This window comes from Nothobranchius furzeri, chromosome 4, assembly GCF_043380555.1.
Source record: "Nothobranchius furzeri strain GRZ-AD chromosome 4, NfurGRZ-RIMD1, whole genome shotgun sequence".
NCBI lineage: Eukaryota > Metazoa > Chordata > Actinopteri > Cyprinodontiformes > Nothobranchiidae > Nothobranchius > Nothobranchius furzeri.
This window is the reverse complement of record NC_091744.1, coordinates 67,414,417-67,435,128: the sequence shown is the minus strand read 5'-3', so window position 1 is coordinate 67,435,128 and position 20,712 is coordinate 67,414,417. Positions and strand designations below refer to the sequence as shown.

Genomic DNA, 20,712 nt, shown 5'->3' with positions numbered 1-20,712 from the left:
TGTACAGTGCGTCTGTTGATGTCATACATTGTTATTTTTTTTTAATTGCTTGCTGTGAGTCTGAGAAATCAGCTTTGTTCCTGATAAACCCCACGTGATGGACTAGTTGTTATTGTGAATCATAGTAAAGACAAACCCGTGTTGGACTTTTGCTCCAACAGAAATGTTTGCACCCTGCTGCAGCTCAGTGACTGTGAATGCACAACATGCAGCCAGGAGGTGACATGTGAGCATGACTTTAGGCGACTCAGCTGTTTGTGGTCTTATCTGATCATCTCACACTCCCAAGATTAAGTTCAGACCCACAAAAGCTTGATCGTCTAAAGTTTATTTGTGGTAAAAATCTAATAATTAAATCAAAATAACAGCTGCATCATTTATTATCAAGACTTTATAGCATTTAGCCTCAGTGTGTGCAGGTTTTTAATGATTTGTCCGCTCCCACTCCCTCAACCAATTACTTCATTGCTGTTTGCTTGGTCTCACCACTACCATCTGTGTTTCAGATCAACCAGGGCAGTTCTAATTACAGTCACTGGCACGAGCCTACGGATAATGACCACGTTGCTATGATCAGCGGGATTATGCCAGCGTATGTCAGCTTGGACTTGAGCTTTTGTGCACAACTTGGACGATCAGTGAGGAGACGAGAGCATCTCTTTACCTCTGCACAGGTAAACACGTTTAAAGCAAGTGTTTATTTTCATTATTATTGCCACCGTTGACAGGAGCAGCTCTCCTCAGATAATAGAGATATTCAGTTGTTTCACTGCAAACTGTGCAAAGCTGGCCTGTCCGACAGGGCTGCCCGCAGAAAATTTTCACAAGGGGGTCCATGCAGATGGGGCCCAATAAAGATTTTGGGGTGGCACACCTGTGTTAACTCTGTGGTAACTGTGGGAGGGTTAGCTTGTAGCTTTGCGTTGAATCGCTCCTTTACTCTTTTTAATTTTAAACAGTCTATGCATTGAACATATAGCAATTTGAAAAAAAAAACTAACATTTCAGAAAAAAAAGACAAAATTTCAAACGGTTAGTGTTCCAAATTTATTGCTTTAGAATTTTAAAACTGTTTCAAAAATATCGGAAAAAAACTATTTTATTTGTAAATTTTAAAATAGTGAGCCTCACTGACACATACTTATTAAACAATTTATTGAAATAAAAATGTATTAAAGGGATTGTTGAGCCAGTTTGTACTAAAATGACCCTTTACAGGGTTGATGAAAGGTCACTCAGCCCATATCGCCCCCTGTAGCCAAAAAACTGCATTTGCTGGCTGATGTGCGCTGCAGTCTGCTTCCAGCATGTTTCCTGCATGTTTTAGATCATGAACACAGCTGATTTGTTTATTTAGTGATGAATCACTCCTGTAGACACTAAGAAAGGCTTGGGAGACATTTCAGCTGTTAGATTAAGGTTTTAAAAAGACAACAATGAGATGGGTTTTGCTTTTGGTTCTACAAACGGACACTAGGGGGTGCTAAAGGCAAGCAAAAACTGCCTAGTTCCCTTATAAGAGGAATTTATTTATTCTCTTTAACAGTTATGTTTTGATTAAAGCAGATGAAGGTATGGTTTGTGTGAACATGACTGTGCAGTTATTGGGGGGTGGTCTTCCCGAGAGGGGGCAACAATTTTCCAGGGGTGACCATGGCCCCCTGCTGGTCACCCTTTGGGGATACCACTGAAGATATCCGTAAATAATCACAACTTTAAAATTCACAATAAACGGTTTAAAGCCTTTGAGCAGCTGAAAGGCTTTCTAACACTAAACACTAAATCACGTGACTTGTCATGTTCCAAACAGGTCTAAAGTGATACATTGTGGTAAGTTGTCCTTTGTTGAATGCTGCTGAGATTATAGTGATTAATCTGCAGTCTCATTGCTTCTGTTTGCTCCAATCTCTGCAGAAATATAATCTGTGACCACTCTGACTCATTTGGTTTTGATTTATCAGGTAATTGGTAGAGAACATTTTCAGATCCTGTTGGTTATTGAGTAATTTCACACTTCTTCACCATGTGCACCCATGGGCGTTGCTCTGTAATAAATACTGGATGTAAAAATGTCAGCACTTCTTGGCGCTCGGATGTTAGTTGAGACTGGAGCAAAACAGTCAGAGCTCGTGCTGTTTTTACTCCACACGGATCCGGTACCTGGAACGTAGGCCGCCTCAGCTTCAGAGCAGCAGCCTGTAAATATTGCACGCTTTTAACGCTCACTAATCCCAGCTCCTCCTCTGAAAAGATAATCAAACAAGAAGAAAATGATTGAATTTTGCTCCTCTAGATGCAGCTGTGACACTCGTTCGTGTCTACTAAAGTGTGGTCGCAGTCTGACGCAAAGAATCATCCGTGGTCTGGCTTCAGTTCCTCGTGCAAAAGTTTTGATCAGCAGTTTTTCTCCTCCAGCTGTGTGTTCCCGTCTTGCATCCCCAGAGTGTTGTTACAGGGCAGCTTAAAAAAAAATCCATGTTATTCCCTTAGAAGGTCAGAGAAATAAAAGTTTTTGAGAGTGAATCTCTGTTCTGGTTGTTTGAATGTTGGCCCGTGAGCAGGTTCTGGAAGTTTACGCAGCTGAGCAAAGGACTCAACAACCTCTCTTCTGCTTCACCACTCCCTGGGAAAGTACAGACGCTGCACACACAAGCGTGTGAATTTGTGAAGCTGTCATGATCAAAGGAATGAGCCACTGCTCAGTTCTGTCAGAGAGCTGATTGTGAAATGAAGTCAAGCTTCCTACAAGTCAGAAGAGAGTTGCTGTTTTACAATCCCGCTGCAGCATCTGGATTCCCTGTTAGCCTCTATGTGGGCTATCCTGGAAATTCCTCACGCCAGCATGTTCCTATAGTTAACTAGAGCTAAATATGTTGGCTATATGATGAAGTATGGGATTTGTGGAAAGCATTTCTCCTGAGGGGAATAAAAAGTTTCCAGGAATAGACTTGCTGTAGTGATAAAATGAGCCAGTCTGTAAGCAGAAGCAGTCAGATGAGTGAGTGTGCACCAGGCTGCAAACCAACTACCATCTAAAAACAGGCCTGAGGTCTGCAACACCTCCTCCCATCTACTTCCCTAAAATCCGCTTTGTGCTGACAGCGACAACTGCCATGAGACCAGATGATCAGATTAGATGTTACCAGAAAATCATGCACTTTGAGTCAGTTTTTATTTTTTTACGACGGGTTAACCCGAATGTGCGACTTTGAGTAATCAACAGCCAGTGGGGTGAAGGGATTCTGGGAAAGAGTCGATCGGTGTAACAGTAGCAAGTTGAGTCATCAAGCAACGTCAGCCAGAAACGTAGCCAGCAGGAGGAAATTGGATAAGAAAATCATGTTTTATTGCTTTTTAATATTGCTGATATTAAAAATAATGTTGATTCTCATATGTTGTGTCTTTATAAGCATTTCAGGAAAAAATGTAAACAAAATACTTCTGTTGGATATAATTTTTCAACTCACTGGATGAAAATGTTGAGTTTTTTTTATGTTTTGTTTTTGATTTTTCAAAAGACCCAAATGCTAAAATGCACAAATCTCTAAAAAGCTTTGTATGACAAAACGTCGTTGAATAAATATAATAATAGTTTTTGTTGTTGCACTCTCAATCACTTGGCCATAAAAGCACATAGTGAGGGCTGTCCACAGCTCAGTAGGGTCCAAATCTGTTGTCACGTGTGAGGATTAAACTACTTGCAGGCCACAAAATTCTTAATTCTTAAAGAAATGCTAAATATTATAATTTACTTGTAATTTTATTTTTGCTCAATAAATGAATCAAGTTTTATTTGATGAACAGAGCAAAGTTGTGATTTTTGTGGAAGCAGATCTGCAAATACATTAAAAAGGTGTCTAAAAGATGTTTGCTTTATTTTCAATTCCCAGGATTTGGCTGGATGATTGTTGACTGAGGGACTATGGCCCTGTCCACACGTAGCCGGGGATCTGCCAAAACGTAGATATTTTTCTACGTTTTGGCCTGTCATCCACACGAAAACGGAGTTTTTTCACACGAAAACGGATCTTTTTAAAAACTCCGGCCAAAGTGAAGATCTGCGTTTTCTCCGTTTTGGGTGTCTGTGTGTGGACAGACAAAAACGGAGTTTTAAGATCTGCAACGTCACTTTCTGCGACAAAAAATGCTGACATCACGTGTGCGACCTGTGTTTACACTAGCCGACATTATGGAAGCCCTCAGAGCTGCGCTCGCTTTATCAATTGTCCAAGCGCTTGTTTGTTTTTGCAAGTGGAATTACTGCTCCTTGCGGAAGACCACAGAGGAAGGACGAGGTTAAGAACGGGGGAAGTACTACCGCCTACAGGTCTGGCGTGTCCTTAACAACGTATTTATCCGGGTACGTGCGGACAGAGTTATTTTTTTAAAACGAGGTGGTGTGGATGCAAGTTTTTGGAGGGGCGGATATTCGTTTTTAAGAAAACCCGGCTACGTGTGGACTAGGCCTATGTCTCTAGGCTGGACAGGGAACGCCTTGGGATTCCCCCGGAGGAGCTGGCCCAGGTGGACGGGGAGAGGGAAGTTTGGGCCTCTTTGCTTAAGCTGCTGCCTCCGCGACCCGACTCCAGACGATAATGGATGTGTCTTTTTGTAACTATTATAAATTTGTAAAATAAAATTAAAATTTGCCCCTTTAAGGCCTCATGGGAACTGCTCTTCCTGTAGCTGCTAGCAGCACTAGCAGCTGCTCAGAGGCAAACAGGAGAAGATGAGTTATTTTATTGTTTGCACTGCTAGCAACATTTTTATCATTACATTTAAATATAACTGTATTAGATTTTTAGTTTTTTTATTTTCCGACTGTAAAGTTACACCTTTAGGGGACGATGTTACCCAAACAGGAGAACACCTTTAAAGCTCATTTTAACTTTAAAAAATCTCTTTTGTGACTCATTTCACAACTTATTATTTGTTAAAACTGCAAAATATGGTTGAGTTTCATGAAATCTAACAAAAGTGTTGCCTCACATTGACATTCAATTGAAATCCTTGCCAAAACCAAGTTTCCCCTCATAATTAGCTGGCTTCTTTTTTGTGTTTGTGGGTGTGCCCAACATGCCCAACATGCCTTTGTGCAGGTTTCATGCAAATGTGCTGCATCACGATGTAAACAAGTAGCAAAGAAACACTTGAACACCATTTCTGCCAGTCAGACAATCAGGATGGAAAGAGTCATGAGATGAATGGATTTTTATTTGATGCGAGTTTGGTATTTTATGAAAGAAAAGATATGTAAAGTGCATTTTGTTTGTATGAGATATTATTAAAAGAGGAACTCAGGGTGTAACACAAACATCACACTGAGGGAACATGTCCGAACATGACCCACTTGTAGAAAACCACTAACACCATTTCCTCCCCTCAAGTTCAAGTCTGGCCCGTTGAAACAGAAATATATAAATCAGCTCGTTTAGAGAGCGTCGTCTCTGTGGTACATGGTCTCACGTTTTGTAGTGTTTGTCCCAGTTTGCGTGTTAGGAGCAGCTGTTTTTTCTCTACCGCAGTGCTGAACAGGGACTGAGCACACCTGAAGCTCCAGGTCTCAGGTGAGTGTGTTGTCTGTTTCCGTAGTGACCGGGACAAACATTGGCTGATCACCAGGTCAGGAAGACACGACTCTTGCTGTTTTGTATGTGCCGGGCGGTCACTGATTACCTGGATTAAAAAAAAAAACCTGCTGGCTCACAAACAAAACTAGAAACAAATGTCTTTGTTAAAGACATCCCTCCTACACACACACACACACACACACACACACACACACGTACACACGCACGCACACACGCTGTATTTTTTAATGTTTGGGTTTCCTTGCCAGAGGCTGTGCCAGTAAACACTTCTCAGGAACAAAGAAGACCTTCCAATTGAAGTCGCACAAAGAATCACGTCCTCCTCCCTGAATGGGATCTCATTACTTTCAATCACACGTGGAAGTGTTTTCAGCCTAACCTCCCTTCCCGCCGCTGGCTCCACGCCATGCGGTAGAAGCGATAAGGTTAGTCACACAAGCACTTACACATCGTCAAATAAAAACACGTGAGGGCAAATTGAGCTTGATGAAAGGAAAAGAGGGCAGGAGACTTGTGTTTAACGTCAAATATCGGAAACCCGAGCAAAGTTTCCTCCTTAGATTGCATCTGATGGTCCTGACCTTTCAGACTACACAGCTCCTGAGAAGAACGATCAGAACAAGCACAAACATTTATCACAATCTCTCAGGTCTCTGGTTTGACCTTTGTTCGTTCCCAAGAGACATACAGGGGCGCCCTCTAGTGGCAGAAAATGCAAAGTGTAAGCTGTTATTGGTGCAAAAGTGCAATTAGGTTTAATTGTTTCACTCACAGCTAATTAAGAGATGAACAATTATGATTTAAAAAATGCAGCAGGAGACCTGGATGGATGAAAGATTGAAGACATGCTGTTTAGTGTTGCATGTGATGTTAAATGTGTAACAAACTTTATTCTGTTCAGTTGATTTTTTTATTATCAGGTGGAATTTAATAATCTGCTAAAACTTGCATATATTTTTCACGTTATGCAAACTCTGCATAAGATAATGTGTGCATTAAACAACTCAAAATACGTCTTTCAGCAGTGTGAGAAGGAAAAATAGGCTGGTGATTGGAATCGGCCATTTTTTCCAGTTTCTGTACCATTTCTGTTCTGTTTAATCCTTTTTTAGATTCTGTTTACATTGTTAAATATGAAAAGTATTCTGTTAATAGTGGTTCATTTAAATAAATCAGAATCTGCAGGTCATGGTTACCCTATAAATCTAGACCAACCACAGCAATAGCTGAAGATATAACTCTCTCTGCAGGTCGGTCTAGCCACGCTCCAGTGTAGCCTCTGCAGGTCTACCACTGGAATGAACAGTCTTCTGTACTGCCAAACACAACCCTCTATGTTGCGGTGGACTTAATGCTAGAGCTGCGAAGGAGAAAATCTACAAACATGGCGTCTGCTAAGGAAGGGCCTTCGTTTGAAATGGCTTAGACTTGGGCTTTTCCCTGAGACACAAACACAAGAAGCTACTTTAATCATTTATTTCAAAGATGAATGTATTTGCTTCTTCTTCCTCTTTGACGGCGTATGATGGACAATCCCATTGGCTGACATCCATAGCGATAAGTATGTCGCATTGTTCTCTGCTCTGATTGGTCCTAGCGCTGTCCATTTGCCTATGGAAACAGTTTGACAGAACACCGTAGAGTCCACCCCTGAGCCATTTCAGTGGTTCGTGACCATATATTTTTACATACATAGGAAGGTTTGCCTGGCTAGGTCAGAGTTGGATGAGAATCAGAAATCGGTATCTGTCCTGGAAACTAGAATCGGTGCATCTTTAGCAAAAACAGCTTGAAAAATACCATAAACTAAATGCTTCTTTAATGAGTCGTTGAATGCTGAAAATTTCATTTTAATTCTAACCTTCTGACACACAAACAACAAATAACCTTGTTGTTTGTTAATAATCCCCGATTGAAATAGCCACTCCTGCAAATCAACAACAATTCTGCTTTCAAACTCCTTCTCATCCGGTATCTCTGCTCTCTTGTGCTCAGCTCAGTCCTCCACCTTCTCCTGGGGACTAATAATCTCCTCACTGATCGTTGCAACAGATAATAAAGCTCATTTGCGCCTGCTGCTTACTAGGAGAAATTACGCATTATCCATTCAGTCGGGCAGGCAACTGGACACATGGCTGCAAGTGACAAGAAAAAGAGAAATTGTCCGTTTTTGAGTTTATCATCAGAGGATGTTTGCAGACAGCAGCAGGTACAGTTGTCTCTCGTGGCTCATATCACAACATTACTGTCAGGTGATTTTCTTTTAACCTCTCAGCTTTCATTACTTCATTTACACATGGTTTAAGTGGTAATTAACTTTAGATCATTTTGACAACTTCTACTTGTTTTCAGACGCTTTCATTGCGTTTCCAGCAGAGGGAGGTGCTGGATTTCCAGATTAACCGCTGAAACTGATGGGAAAAGTTCGCTGAGAGGTTTCACGTTGCTCTTCACTAGTAGATGGAATAACTCGTGCTCACTTTGTAGAGCCGTGGTGCAAAGCTGGTGGTGATGAACGGAGAAATTTCAGCTCACCCCTAAATGCATATTGGGATATTTTAACCGTGCAAATTCCATTTATTGAGTAGAAAATGTTCACAATTCCCTAAAGTGAATGAAGATCTTGCCTTGGCTAATTGAAAGCATGGTTACCTGTGTGTTGGTGGTGTGTTTCATCCCTCCAGCTGGGACTCAACTGTTTCCCCCTTCAGAAACGCTGACCCTCATCTAATGGGACAACCTTCGGCTCTCTGCCAGCTAACTTTTGCTTGCATGGCTTCTCTGAGCCTTTTTAGTGTTGTTGATGTGCCAAAGCAGATTTACATCCAATCACCATTTATTAAATCTCTATCCATTAGACTCCAAGGCTTCAAGAGCTGGCTGCATTAAGCCTGATTATGGGATGCCCAGTAGAGGAAAAGGGGACTATGTGTCATTGAGTGATGTATCTCCCTGGATGGGATCGTTTTCGTGTCAGTTGGGTGCAAGCTGCAAAGAGGAGAGAAAAGCAATCAAACTTAGGCTGATGCAGAACTAATGCGTCTCCTGTTTGAGGTATTGAGTCCAGGTGTTGCTGCCGTAAATTGGCTTTGTAGCTTTTTTAACGTCTGCTGCTCTCCGAGGATCCTTTTCTCAATTTGAATCTTCAGCATGGACGCTAAAGCCCAGGCCGGCACGTTTAAACGATCCTCTCTTAAACGCAGCACATCTGGCTCCCAGAAGGTAAGAAGAAGCCTGCAGATGTTATTTTCTGTTAAAGTTCATCATTAAGTGTTTTAGTTCTAAATTGCAGAAAGTAAATCAAACGTCAGTTTTGTTGTTTTCCAAGAAAGTGCACAGATTACTTCTGCCTCGTGTCACATGGGCATTCCAACCCTGCCCGAGTTGTTTTAGTGCCTTCCTGTCCGTTGTGTCGACAGGAACCTCTCAGGAGAGCCGATCATGTCCCGGAGTGTTCTTCCAAACCTGTTAGTCTCAGTAAAGTGGTGTTCAGATATGTGGTGCCATTTGTGAAGTCAAAGGGTAGAGCAGTATTTTAGGTTGTTTAGCCTATCATAAGAGAAAAAAGTGGGAGTTAAAGTGATATTTCCCCCACGTTATTCACACATTCATAAATGTTAAAGTTCCCAACTAAATATTTAGTTAGCAAGCTAAATATTGTTTATTTTTAAAACTAAATGTTTAGGCCAGACCAAATATTTTGATTTTAAAATAATTAATTTACTAACTAAATATTCAATTTGGAGCTAAACATTTAGTTTGCAAAATCAATATTTAGGTTTAGCCTCATAATAAATATTTAGCTGGGATCTAAACGTGTATTATGGAAGATTAATATTTGTCATAATAAATGTTTAGTTTACTAACTAAATTTTCCATTGTGAACTTTAACATTTATAAATGTATGAATAACGTGGCAAAAATATGACTTAAAAAATTAACTCCCATTTTTTTCTTATGATCGGTTAATAACCCAAAATAATGTTGTTAGGTTATAACTGTTTAACTTTAGAAAAAAAAACAAAGAAAACTATCTATTATATAGTGCCTCTCAAGGTAAAAATCTTGTTATCTTATTTTTATATATTTTTTAATGTTTTCACAACAACATCAGTTAAAAAGAATGAGAATAAACATTCAGACAGATTAATTTTACAATTACTTCGGTTTTTGTGAACACATCGATGTTTAAGTGCAGATGAGAGTTTTCCTTAATTTTATTCCAAACGTTAAAGCACTTTAAAGGCATACTATGCAACTGTTTCATATTTTCAAATAATTTCCTTGAGCCATTATGTGCTAAAATGACCCTTTACAATGAAATATCACTCAGACCTGCACCGCCCTCTGTGGCCATATTGCACTTGCAACTTCAGAGTTGCCGGCCCGGTCCCTGTTGGACTTGAGCTGACATGCCTGGTGCTGGAGTCTGCTTCCAGCATGTTTTCTGCATGTTTTAGGCCATAAAAACACAGCTGATTTGTTTAATTTAGTGATGAATCACTCCTGTAGAAACTAATGAAGGCTGCGGAGACATTTCGCTAGTTAAATCTATGCCTGGGGCATATATTTTAAGATCAATAGTACTTTAAAGTTATCAAAACTGCAGTTGGGTTTGTGCCGTTAAGCCGTCTGTTGTAAAGTGCTCCACAATGTTGCGCCACGGTGCTTCTGGCTCCCCGTATACCCACTCTCAGTAACTATAATGGGTTGTACTTAAAAATGACGGTGCGGACGCGGCGCCTTCGCCTCCAGTTTTCCCAGGATTAAGGTGTTTAATGAAGTTTTACTTTTAGTTTTATTGACGAGACACTAGGGGGTGCTAAAAACAAGCCAAAACTGCTAAGTCTCCAATTAATGTAAAAAAAAATACTTTTTCTTATTCAACTCAAAATACTTTTTAAAAGTATCTATAGCATTAATATAATTGTATTAGATTTTTAGAGTTTAATTAGATGATAGGTTGAGCTTTTTGTGCACGTTTAGTTTTTTTGCACAATAATCTTCCATATTTAATCACTTAGCATAAACATTTTACACAGTGTGTCATGGTATGGAGAGAGTTTTTTCCTTATCCATAGTAATTAATTTTTGAGTAATCTAGAAATGGAGACAAGAACAATGAGGACAGAAGTTGTGCACGTGAAAAGCATTAACCAAGGTTCATACAGTCATTACTCTGTCACCATTAACCAAATTAGGAACGTGTTCATCTCCATATTTCACAGAGAAAAAGATTACTGTAACAAAAAATAGAACACAAATGGTGTTAAAGCCTCTGATGGGTCTGGCACATTTGAGTTGTTATTTGCAATAAGAAATATAATTAAGAGTGTTTTACAACAGGAAATCAAAAACACATCAGAGCCTACAGAAATGTGATTAACAAACAATGATTTTCAGTCTGCTGGCTCATATGACTGTGGTGAAAGCATCAGGCTGAGGTCAGGTGAGGGCCATTAATGATCCTAACAAAAAAAAGCTTTAGGCTTCGGTCCTAAAACTGAGTTTCTGCTTCAAGCTGAAGCACAGCAGACTCCATTGTGTGAAGAAGGCTCTGGAAAACAAAAGGTTAGCACTCTTTAAATCATGCAACAGGAAGTTATTGACGACTTTTTATTAAACACCCAAGCACAAAAGTTATTGTACCAAACTTATGCTTCAGCATAAAGGATTTAATTAATGGGAATGAGGTTAAAAATGGACAATTAATTTAATCAATTGCTGGAACTCATTGATGTACATGTGATTCAAATCAGGTTATGTTCATGTCAATTGAAGGGTTTCAGGCAAATGATCATTTTTGTAGATACCTAAATAAAAACAAACAGCCATGGAAAGACTATGAATAAATAATAATATACCTGTTGTAGAAATGGAGATTTAGCCTCAGTTTAGAGAAACAAAGAAGACTGACAAGCTAATGGCTAGTCGGAGGCTTTTCTAAGATCAAGAATGTCATATTCTTTCTTTTATAAAGTTTTACACTCAGCAAAGTTTACATTATAGGATCATTCACATTGAATTATTTATTTTTTGTGTGCAAATAACATCAGAAGAAGCTGGGAGAATAAGTATTTTACACATTATCATGTATATCAGCATTGACACAAAATGTGCACCAGATGTTGCCGTAAAGCCAAATATTGAATTCACACAAAGAAATCAGAACATTTAAGCATACAAGTTAAGTGATAATAAATAAAGTGAAATGCTGAACACATTTTATTTAATACTTTGTAGAAAAGCCTTTGGTGATGATTAGCTTCTCGATGCCTTTTGTATGGAGTTATCAGTCATCTGCATTGCTCAGGAGTGATTCCTTGACCTTCAGTTCTCCCCATTGATTTCCATGGGATTTAGGTCAGGTGATTGACCGGGCCATTCAAGCAACTTGAATTTCTTTCTTTGACACCACTTCATGGATTCCTTGACCTTGTCTTTGGGATCATTGTCTTGCTGAAATGTCCACTCTCTTTATTTTCTGCTTTCTGGTAGATGTCAGCAGATTTTTATCCAGAATGTCCCAGTACATTTCTCCATTCAACCAGCCTTCAATAATATGAAGTCTACCAGCACTTCTTGCTGAAAAGCAGCCCCACACCATGATGCTTCCACCCCCCAAACTCAACTGTTGGTTCTGTGTGCTTGGGGTGGTGGGTAGCATCATTTCTTCTCCAAACATGGTGTGTAGAATGACAACCAAAATGTGCAGTGTTGCTTTCATTTGATCATGCTGTAGTCTCCCAGTGACCCAGGCTTCTCCAAATCCTGTTTCATTTTGAGCCTCAACATGCCTTTTGTTCAGCAATGGAGTCTTGTGTGGTGAGCATATATGGATGCCATGGGGTCTCTGGTCAGTGTGCACAGATGCCATGGGGTTGTGAACGTGCTTGGATGACATGGCGGCTCTGATGAGTGTGCACGGATACCATGGGGTCGTGAGCATGCATGGATGCCATGGCGGTTCAGTGCATTGCTTATAGTCTTTGAAACAACAGTACCTGCTGATGCAAGGTCTTCATGAAGTTCTGCACAAGGGGTTCTTGGCTCTTGGAGAACGCTCCTGATTGTTCTTTGGACTCCTTGGACAGGAATCTTAAGTGGAGCAACTAATTGTGGCCAGTTTAAGGTGATCTCATGCTGTTTCCATTTCTGGGTAAATAGCCACAGTGCTCAACAGAACATTCATCGTTCTAGAAATGCAGCTATAACCACTCCAGTCAGAAAGTTTTTCAACAATAACATTACAAAGATCGTGGGAGAGTTCTTTGCTTTTACCCGTCATCAAGTCTTTCCTGTGTGCTTCTTGGGTAACAAGAAGTCTTTATAGGACATTAATTGGGACTAAAGCTGCTTACATCAAATTAGTACTGAGAGGAGGCGGGGTTCGTCTCTCAATACTAACTGATGATTTTAGATGATCTCCTGGCTTTCTTTGCCATTTTGCACCTTGTCATCTTCATGTGTCATACTTTTTCCCTGTGTTGTTTTGTCACTTTATTACATATAACTCATTTTATGGACTTAAATGTGTTGATGTCTTTGAATGAATAAAATACTTGAGTTAAAATTGACTTGTGGTTTAATTTTTGTGTCAATAGCCCGGTTAGAAAAATCCTCACTGATACAACTACTGAAATGTCCAACACTTATTCTCCTCACTGTATGTTTGAGAATAATCAGCTCAAAAACGACACAATCAAAACAGATTTTCAAGATTAAAATCTGACTTTTACAACAAAAAACGCACATTAACAAATAATAAATTTGATTTGATTCAGTCTGTCTCAGTCAGGCTTTTCTTTGGGGGCAAAACAAGAAAACAGCAGCTTTAAAACATGTCTTATGACTCGCTCGACTCTCGGGGATAATCGGTGACATGTTGGACTCGTGATGGCTAACTGGATTTTCAAACTAAAGGAGGACAATGGGCACATTTACAAACAAGGCTGACTGAAAAGGCCTAGCTTCACAGTTTAAAGCCTCTGCAAAGTTTAAAACTTAGAATTATCAAACATCTTCCTTCAAATAAAAGAGGGTAAAACAAAGCTTTATATATAATTTAGGATACTAAGGTTTTGTCTGTTTGTCTTCGTCTTTTATTATAAAATTAGAACGTTAGTTCCTCTTCTCTTTGACTCCAATTTGGACCAATGAGGCTTTTATTATACAATTCACACTGTTACTGCTGTAGCAGAGAGTTAACACAGCTCTATATAAACATCTGGATTTAAAGGAAACGATCAGAATACTTCCAGATGATATGTGGAGTGGAACAGATTGGGTCAGGAGATCAGAACCGTGTTTTTTTGTTTGTTTTATTTTATTTTCTGGATCTCTGCTTTTCTGTACATGTTTGTTTCCGACACAATAAGAAAAACATCTCATGGAGGGTCATGCTTCGTAACATTTTCAAACATAATTTCATCTGTGCAGCTAATGAACTACGGCTTGCACTGGTTTGTCCTCAACAAACAAGCACTTATTCCTCTAAATCTTGCACAGAATGTTTTATTTTTCGTCTCCACCGATTATTTTCTCAGAAAAGTCCACAAATTTGGAAATATAAGTTGTTTTTTGTTTCGAGGCTGACCTTAAATCTCTGTAATTTTCTTGGTGTGACACAATCTGATCCCTGGGCAACTAATTCTCTGGGGGTTTTGTTGCTAAGTGCTTCTAAACACTGGATTTTGGTTTTAATTGCTGTGGTTAATGAGTTTAAGTGTGCTAAAATATATGCGTCACACTGGCCAAACCCTTCTGGAAATGAGCTTTTTGTTTGTTCTGGTGAGCAGTAGTCCATGTGCAGTTTTTTATTTTATTTCATTTTATCTGAGCAGAGCAAGAAGAGGGGACATGGAGGTTTTCCCACTCTGCCGCCAACCTGCTGTCTTTTTCAGCTGTCAGCTCTGACGGACCATTTTAGCCATAAAAGGATGAAATCTCTCACACAAGAAATGTTTCAAGTGCCTTTTAACCCCATCCTGCCATCATTTTCTATGAGAATATAAAACCAGTAAAATAAAAGGTCCAACTTCTGCTTGAAATGATTAGAAATCTTCACCTTTTCAAAGAAAATACTTCTTATTTTTGTTTTTTTTGTTATCTTATTCTAATCTGAGTAATGTTGCAAACATTCAAATTAAAGAAAGAAGTTCAGTAGGATATATAGTAGCTGTTCTGCAGAGGTTTTCCCTTTCCTGTCTGAAGAAGAGGGGGTGGAAAATAGAGATTAACTACAATTAGCACTGACTGACCTCCTCCCCCGCGACTGGACACCAGTCCTTTTTTTAACAAGGCGCCTTACAAAAGAATGCCTACATCCCAATTCTCTCAATTATGCAAACTAGGTTGAAATCAAAGTAGATAGCAGAGGAGGGGGGTGAAAGTTGTGGTTTTTTTTTTAAATAAAGTAGTGGGCGAGCTTCTTATGGACATGGCTGTTGTACTTTCAGGTTTAGGATGCTCGGTCTGCTCCGTCTCCTCACACAAGATGTGGAAACAAAGAAAGAATGGGGGGAAAAAAGAAGTTTGAACAAATTGGGAGATTAGGGGCCAGTTATCAAAGTGGATTTATTGTGCCTCGTTCAAGCGGAGGATGAAAATACCCTGTGGGCATGCAGAAAGGGTCATGGGACTCCCAAAAGGATTACCTTGAACTGGAGTCATGAGACTTGGGCGAACAAAGACCCTGCTCACATGCTCATCATATTAACCGGTCCTCATAAAGTGAAGAAGTTTCATGTGTCGTGGGATTCGACTGGGAGCGCTTGACTGGGAGAGGAGCAGAAGTTCCTTCAGCTTTTAGAGCCTGAAGGTGCTGCAGCAGCAGAAATGGTGACTCTGAAGCTCCAACAGAGGACTGAGTGTGAGTTTATTCTGCAAATGCTAGTCTTTTGTAAACTAATCTTTGCATTTTTTTTAATAAGAAATGGTGGACTGCTACCTGGCGGGGTGGATTCTAGACCCTGGAAAGAGAATTTGGGTGAGATAAATATGAGCAGGCAGCACTGCAGGAGCTCTGGATGCTCAGTGATGCAAGAGAGAAAACAGACAGAGAGCTGCCAGGACAAGAAAAACAGTTTAGGGTCCAAAACAAAAACAGGATGGCGACGTTTTCGCAAAAAAAAAAAAAAAGAATAAATTCATTAAAATACAATTAGCAATTAAAAGTAACAAACAGAAAATTAAGAAATGTTCATGTGATATAAAACGACAACAAGAAAATATAGAAGCCGATAATTAATGTGAAGGTAATGTTTATTCACTCAGAAGCTGTACCTAAACAACGATCTACTCAAAAATATAAGTTGAACTCATTTAGTTAAAGAAAAATATGCAAAAATTATCCCTTCTAACTAACAAATAGATATTTAAATAACCCCACCTGTCTACATTTGTTTAAATCAAACGGTTTGAGGTGGTTTGTGTTTATTCTGAGCTGCTTGGAGCATCCGAGAGGATAAAAAAATATCGGAAGATTTCAGCGTTACAGCTCAAAGAGAGAATTTTTAAATCAATGAAACATTTCTTTTCTGTTTTTGTTTGCTGTAAAGCTTCATTTCAGATGATGTGGTTTCAACTGGACAGCCTCAGCATGTTAGATCTGCCACTTCAGGGTGTTTTAGCTCGGACCTGGAAACGGTCAAACAGCACATTTTATTTCTGTGTGGACCTTTTCACTGATCAAACTGAAACTCATGATGTTTATATTTATATTTATCACCCAGATGTTTAAATTCTCCTCTGTTAAGATGAAACACATTCAATGGGATTCAAACTCACTTTTTGATCCATGGCTGCAGCCGATAAAATTTCCAGACTGGACCGTAACATTTCTGTAACGTTCTGTATTTGCAGGCACACAAAGTCTGGATTGAGAGGACATTTGTGAAAAGAGAATGTGTTCACATATTCCCCAGCAAGGATCCAGCCAGGTAATTCTCACATTCTACTGGAAATTTGTTTTATTGCAACTGTAATAAGCCCAAAATGAGGTGATTTCTTTTTTTTAATGAACTCATGTATGACAGCTGTTGACAGAGTTCATTTCACCTACGTTTTTCAAAACAGCAAATAATAGCAGATGAATCGCATTTATTAATGAAACCCCAAATGTAAAAATACCTGAACGGCAGTCTCTTAAAGGGATCGAAGCAGCTTGGGCTTCAGTGAAAACTGAAGAAGTGGTTTTAGAAGTGGACCTGTGTGATCGTTCACCTGCAGGTGCTCCTGTGGTCAGCTGGTCACGCAGCACGTCGCCATCCCTCCTGGAGCCAACTCCATATCAGAGGCCACCCCCCTGGTGCAGATCGAGGCTCCAAGTGATAAATGGAGTGTGGTGAAGCACACCAGGACGTACCCAACCGACTCCTATGGGATCATCGAGTTCCAGGGAGGAGGGTTCATCAACAAGGCCATGGTGAGCTACTAAAAACTGTGTTTCACACTGTGGAACCAGGTGACCAGAACCTTGTTTCTTTTTCAGTACATTCGGGTTTCGTACGACACCAAGCCTGACAACCTCCTGCATCTGATGGTGAAGGACTGGCAGCTGGAGCTGCCCACTCTGCTCATCTCGGTCCACGGAGGTCTCCAGAACTTTGACCTCCAGCCCAAACTCAAGCAGGTGTTTGGCAAAGGCCTGATCAAAGCAGCCGTCACCACAGGAGCGTGGATCTTTACGGGCGGAGTCAACACAGGTGGGGGCGCTCACACTTTCTAATTGAAACCAGCCAGTGGCATTAGAAGATTGCCTCTGCTCTAAATTTACCATTACATAAGTCCTATTTTGCAATTTCCTTTTCTGAGCCATCGTTGCAGGTTGAAGCTCTATAATTAGAGTTTTAGCCGGGGGAAAAAAAATCACAAATTGCTTCTGAGGGGATTTTTATGTGCGGTTGCCAAAGCGCATCTCATGATGATGACTTGTGAGGATTCTGAAAGACTCACACTGACGTGGTTTGCTGATCACAATGTAGGGGTGATCCGTCACGTTGGAGACGCCTTAAAGGATCACTCCTCCAAATCACGAGGCAAGGTCTGCGCGATAGGAATCGCTCCATGGGGGATCTTGGAGAACAAAGAGGACCTTATTGGAAAAGATGTAAGAACAGCTGCGTGTTTTTTTGAAGTTTTGTGATTTGCTGGTATTGGTTCATTCCTATTTCGGTGCTTTGTAGGTGACCAGACCCTACCAAGCGATGGCAAACCCCCTGAGCAAGCTGGCAGTGCTCAACAGCAGCCACTCCCATTTCATCCTGACTGACAACGGCACCTGTGGGAAGTACGGCTCTGAGGTCAAACTCCGCCGACTCCTGGAGAAGCACATCTCTTTGCAGAAGATTAACACTCGTGAGTCTCTCAGTTGCTCTGCAGGTCCTGAACGATGTGAGCCAGAATCTTACAGGATGACTGGATGGAGAGGTCCTCTGTGACCTGTGGGCTTCCCTTTGTCATCCTATGCCTGGAGCTTGGATAAGGCAGGGACAGCAAAGGGATGCTCAGCTGTCACCACTGACTTCACCTCACTCTCCCCGCTGTTCTGCGGTTTTGTTCTCTTTTGCTGAAACGAGGTGAGAGTTTAGTGCTACAACCAGCTAGAGAAATCTGTCCGCCTGTCTCCTTCAGGTCTAGGTCAGGGGGTTCCTCTCGTGTGTCTGATCGTGGAGGGAGGTCCAAACGTCATCTCCATCACCTTGGAGAGCCTGAGGGACGAGCCTCCCATCCCGGTGGTGGTGTGCGATGGCAGCGGACGTGCTTCTGACATCATTTCTTTCGCACACAAGTTCTCAGAGGACGGAGGGTAATATTTTAGAGGACTCGTGTGTGACTTCCCTCTGGTACTGCTCTGAACCTGAAACACCGTTTTTCTCCTTTAGCTTGGTAAGCGATGACGTCAGAGACCAACTTTTAGTCACCATTCAGAAGACGTTTAATTATAGTAAAAGCCAGTCTCAGCAGATTCTGCTCATGGTAATGGAGTGCATGAAAAAAAGGGAACTGGTGAGTAACGGTGATAATAACGTGTCTGCGTGAACCAATAAACACTTTTGAGTTGTGAAGCATCTCGTTTCCTTCGTCATTCATTCCACTCATCTGTGTCTCCCTCTGTTTGCACCCAGAACAAACCTAATCCATCTATCTGTTTGCCTTTTGGTGCTCATGTCTTCACCCCTCTGAAAATGAGTCCACGGTGTTAAACTTCTCACTTTTATGTAAACAATAAAGCTCAACACTGATCCTAAGAGTCTGATAGCAGATTAATCCCCAATCTGGGTGTTTTTTCCCTCCAAAGTGTTTGCAGAAGGCCACAAATAGCATCAAGGATTGCTCATCTTGAGCAGATCCCTCAATAAGTGATGTGATAAGTACTTGGTAATACCCACTTCGTATAATCTCCATGCCATATTCATTTAAATGAGAAAGATCAGGGCTCACTCTCGTCTCATCAGTTCACAGAAGACACACATCTGTCTCCATAATCCCCGAACAGGTCACTTTCTCCTGGTTTTCACTCTGCAAAGTGCAATCACTTCACCATGAACTCTGTGCCCCACGTCCCTGGTGTTTTAGACCCAGATGAGCCACAGATTTCTCTTTTAAAGATCACCTAAAGCCTTAAAATTCTCTCATTCCTGATTCATGCAGTGTTGCATGACTTTTTTTTATTAGTTTAAAACTTTCTGTTTACAGCGATATGAAAAGGTCACAATGGCTTTCAGTGTCTAAACAGATGTGGGATGCTCGTTGTTATCAAACCCCAAGGCCAGTTGGGGAATCCTAGGCGTTCTGCCACAAATTCATGCTGGACTAATTCAATCCATCACAGTTAGGCATGTGACAGAAGCGTCAGCGCAGCTTAATGTGATCAAGTTTATAACAAAGCTGGAGTTATCACTGAGAAAATGGCGGTTTGTGCTCATAAGGTCACGACCACAGAGCAGCAAGTCTGACTGCAGGATGACGGGACGATGCTCTGACCACATGATTCTTCACTTCATTCAGTCATTCATTCGTTCGTTCATGTAGAATCTTTGAGCCACAATGGTTGCTCCACACAAACCTTAGAATTGGTTTTCTTTTCGATGCACATATGATTTTCTTTCCTGCAGATTACTGTGTTTCGAATGGGATGTGAGGGTCAGCAGGACATTGAAATGGCCATTCTTACAGCTTTGTTAAAAGGTACTGTCGTGCACTGAAAACAAAATGATTGCATATTTATCCTTTCCGTTTTAAGATCAAAAGCAGTGTCATCTTTTTAAGTAAAGCAAATACAGTTGGGTGAGGTTGAGTGAGTATTTTATAAATAAAGAATAAGGTTTTCATTGCTGTTTTAGTTGTTGAGAATCTTTGGATATTTTAACACAATTCGGCTCTGCAGAATGATATTTAACAGAAAGAACACTTTCTTTTACATGTCGCCTCTCAAAATATAAATCACAAGGTGCTTCACCAGGACAAAGATTTAAAAAATAAATAAATAAATAAAAATGTTAAAAGCCTTTACCTTTTACACAAAAAACTCTACTTTAGTGAAATAACCAATAAAGTTAGAGTTTTATTTAACACATGAGTGGCTAATAGTTTTTTATTGTAACACTTCAGATAAAAAAAAAGTTTCGGGGGGGGGGGGGGGGGGGTTCCGAAATGTTATTTAAATTAATAAAATATTCTATTCATAAAATTTCTATAGCGCTTCTCAAGATAAAAATCACAAGGCGCTTCACAAAAACAAAACATGTAAAAATAGAAAAAAAGAATTTATAAAATGGTTAAAAATATATTTAAAATGAGCAAAAATAGACAATTGTGATTTAAAAAATGTTAAGAAAGAGAGAGAGAGTGAATAGGAAAGAGGGAAATCAGTGGATCCTGAGGAAGGTGGAATAGGTGGGGAGAGCAGAATAAAGAGAGAGTGGTGAAGAAGGTCATACAAAAGCCAGCTTGAACAAGTGAGTCTTCAGCTGCTTTTTGGAGGAGACCACTGAGTCCACTGATCTCAGGCTCAGGGGGAGAGAGTTCCAGAGTCTGGGGGCCACAGCAGCAAATGATCTGTCACCTTTGGTCTTTAGCCTGGTGCTGCACAACCAGTAGGCTTTGATCACTGGACCTC

At 40.4% G+C, this 20,712-nt stretch overlaps 2 protein-coding genes across 3 annotated transcripts in view; both read left to right on the top strand.

The window, feature by feature from the left end:
- Positions 1-15,056: 15,056 nt before the first annotated feature.
- On the top strand, positions 15,057-18,661 carry trpm1b (transient receptor potential cation channel, subfamily M, member 1b). 2 transcript variants are annotated; one of them, XM_015964442.3, is made up of 8 exons: positions 15,058-15,462; positions 16,455-16,531; positions 16,821-17,016; positions 17,083-17,296; positions 17,576-17,700; positions 17,777-17,948; positions 18,225-18,399; positions 18,476-18,661. In XM_015964442.3, exons 3-8 carry the CDS (start codon positions 17,014-17,016, stop codon positions 18,630-18,632), a joined length of 846 nt encoding a protein of 281 aa, XP_015819928.1. In that variant the 5' UTR covers positions 15,058-15,462; positions 16,455-16,531; positions 16,821-17,013; the 3' UTR covers positions 18,633-18,661. The 2 variants fall into 2 exon arrangements, with proteins under 2 accessions (XP_070406474.1, XP_015819928.1); XM_070550373.1 differs by having other exon boundaries at positions 15,057-15,462; positions 18,225-18,661.
- A 1,062-nt stretch (positions 18,662-19,723) lies between these two features.
- The window catches only part of LOC107388754 (transient receptor potential cation channel subfamily M member 1), a 12,707-nt gene continuing 11,718 nt past the window's right edge, over positions 19,724-20,712 (top strand). The window contains exon 1 of the mRNA XM_070550374.1: positions 19,724-19,781. Within this exon, the coding sequence (XP_070406475.1) occupies positions 19,724-19,781 (58 nt within the window). The remainder of the gene's footprint in view (positions 19,782-20,712) is intronic.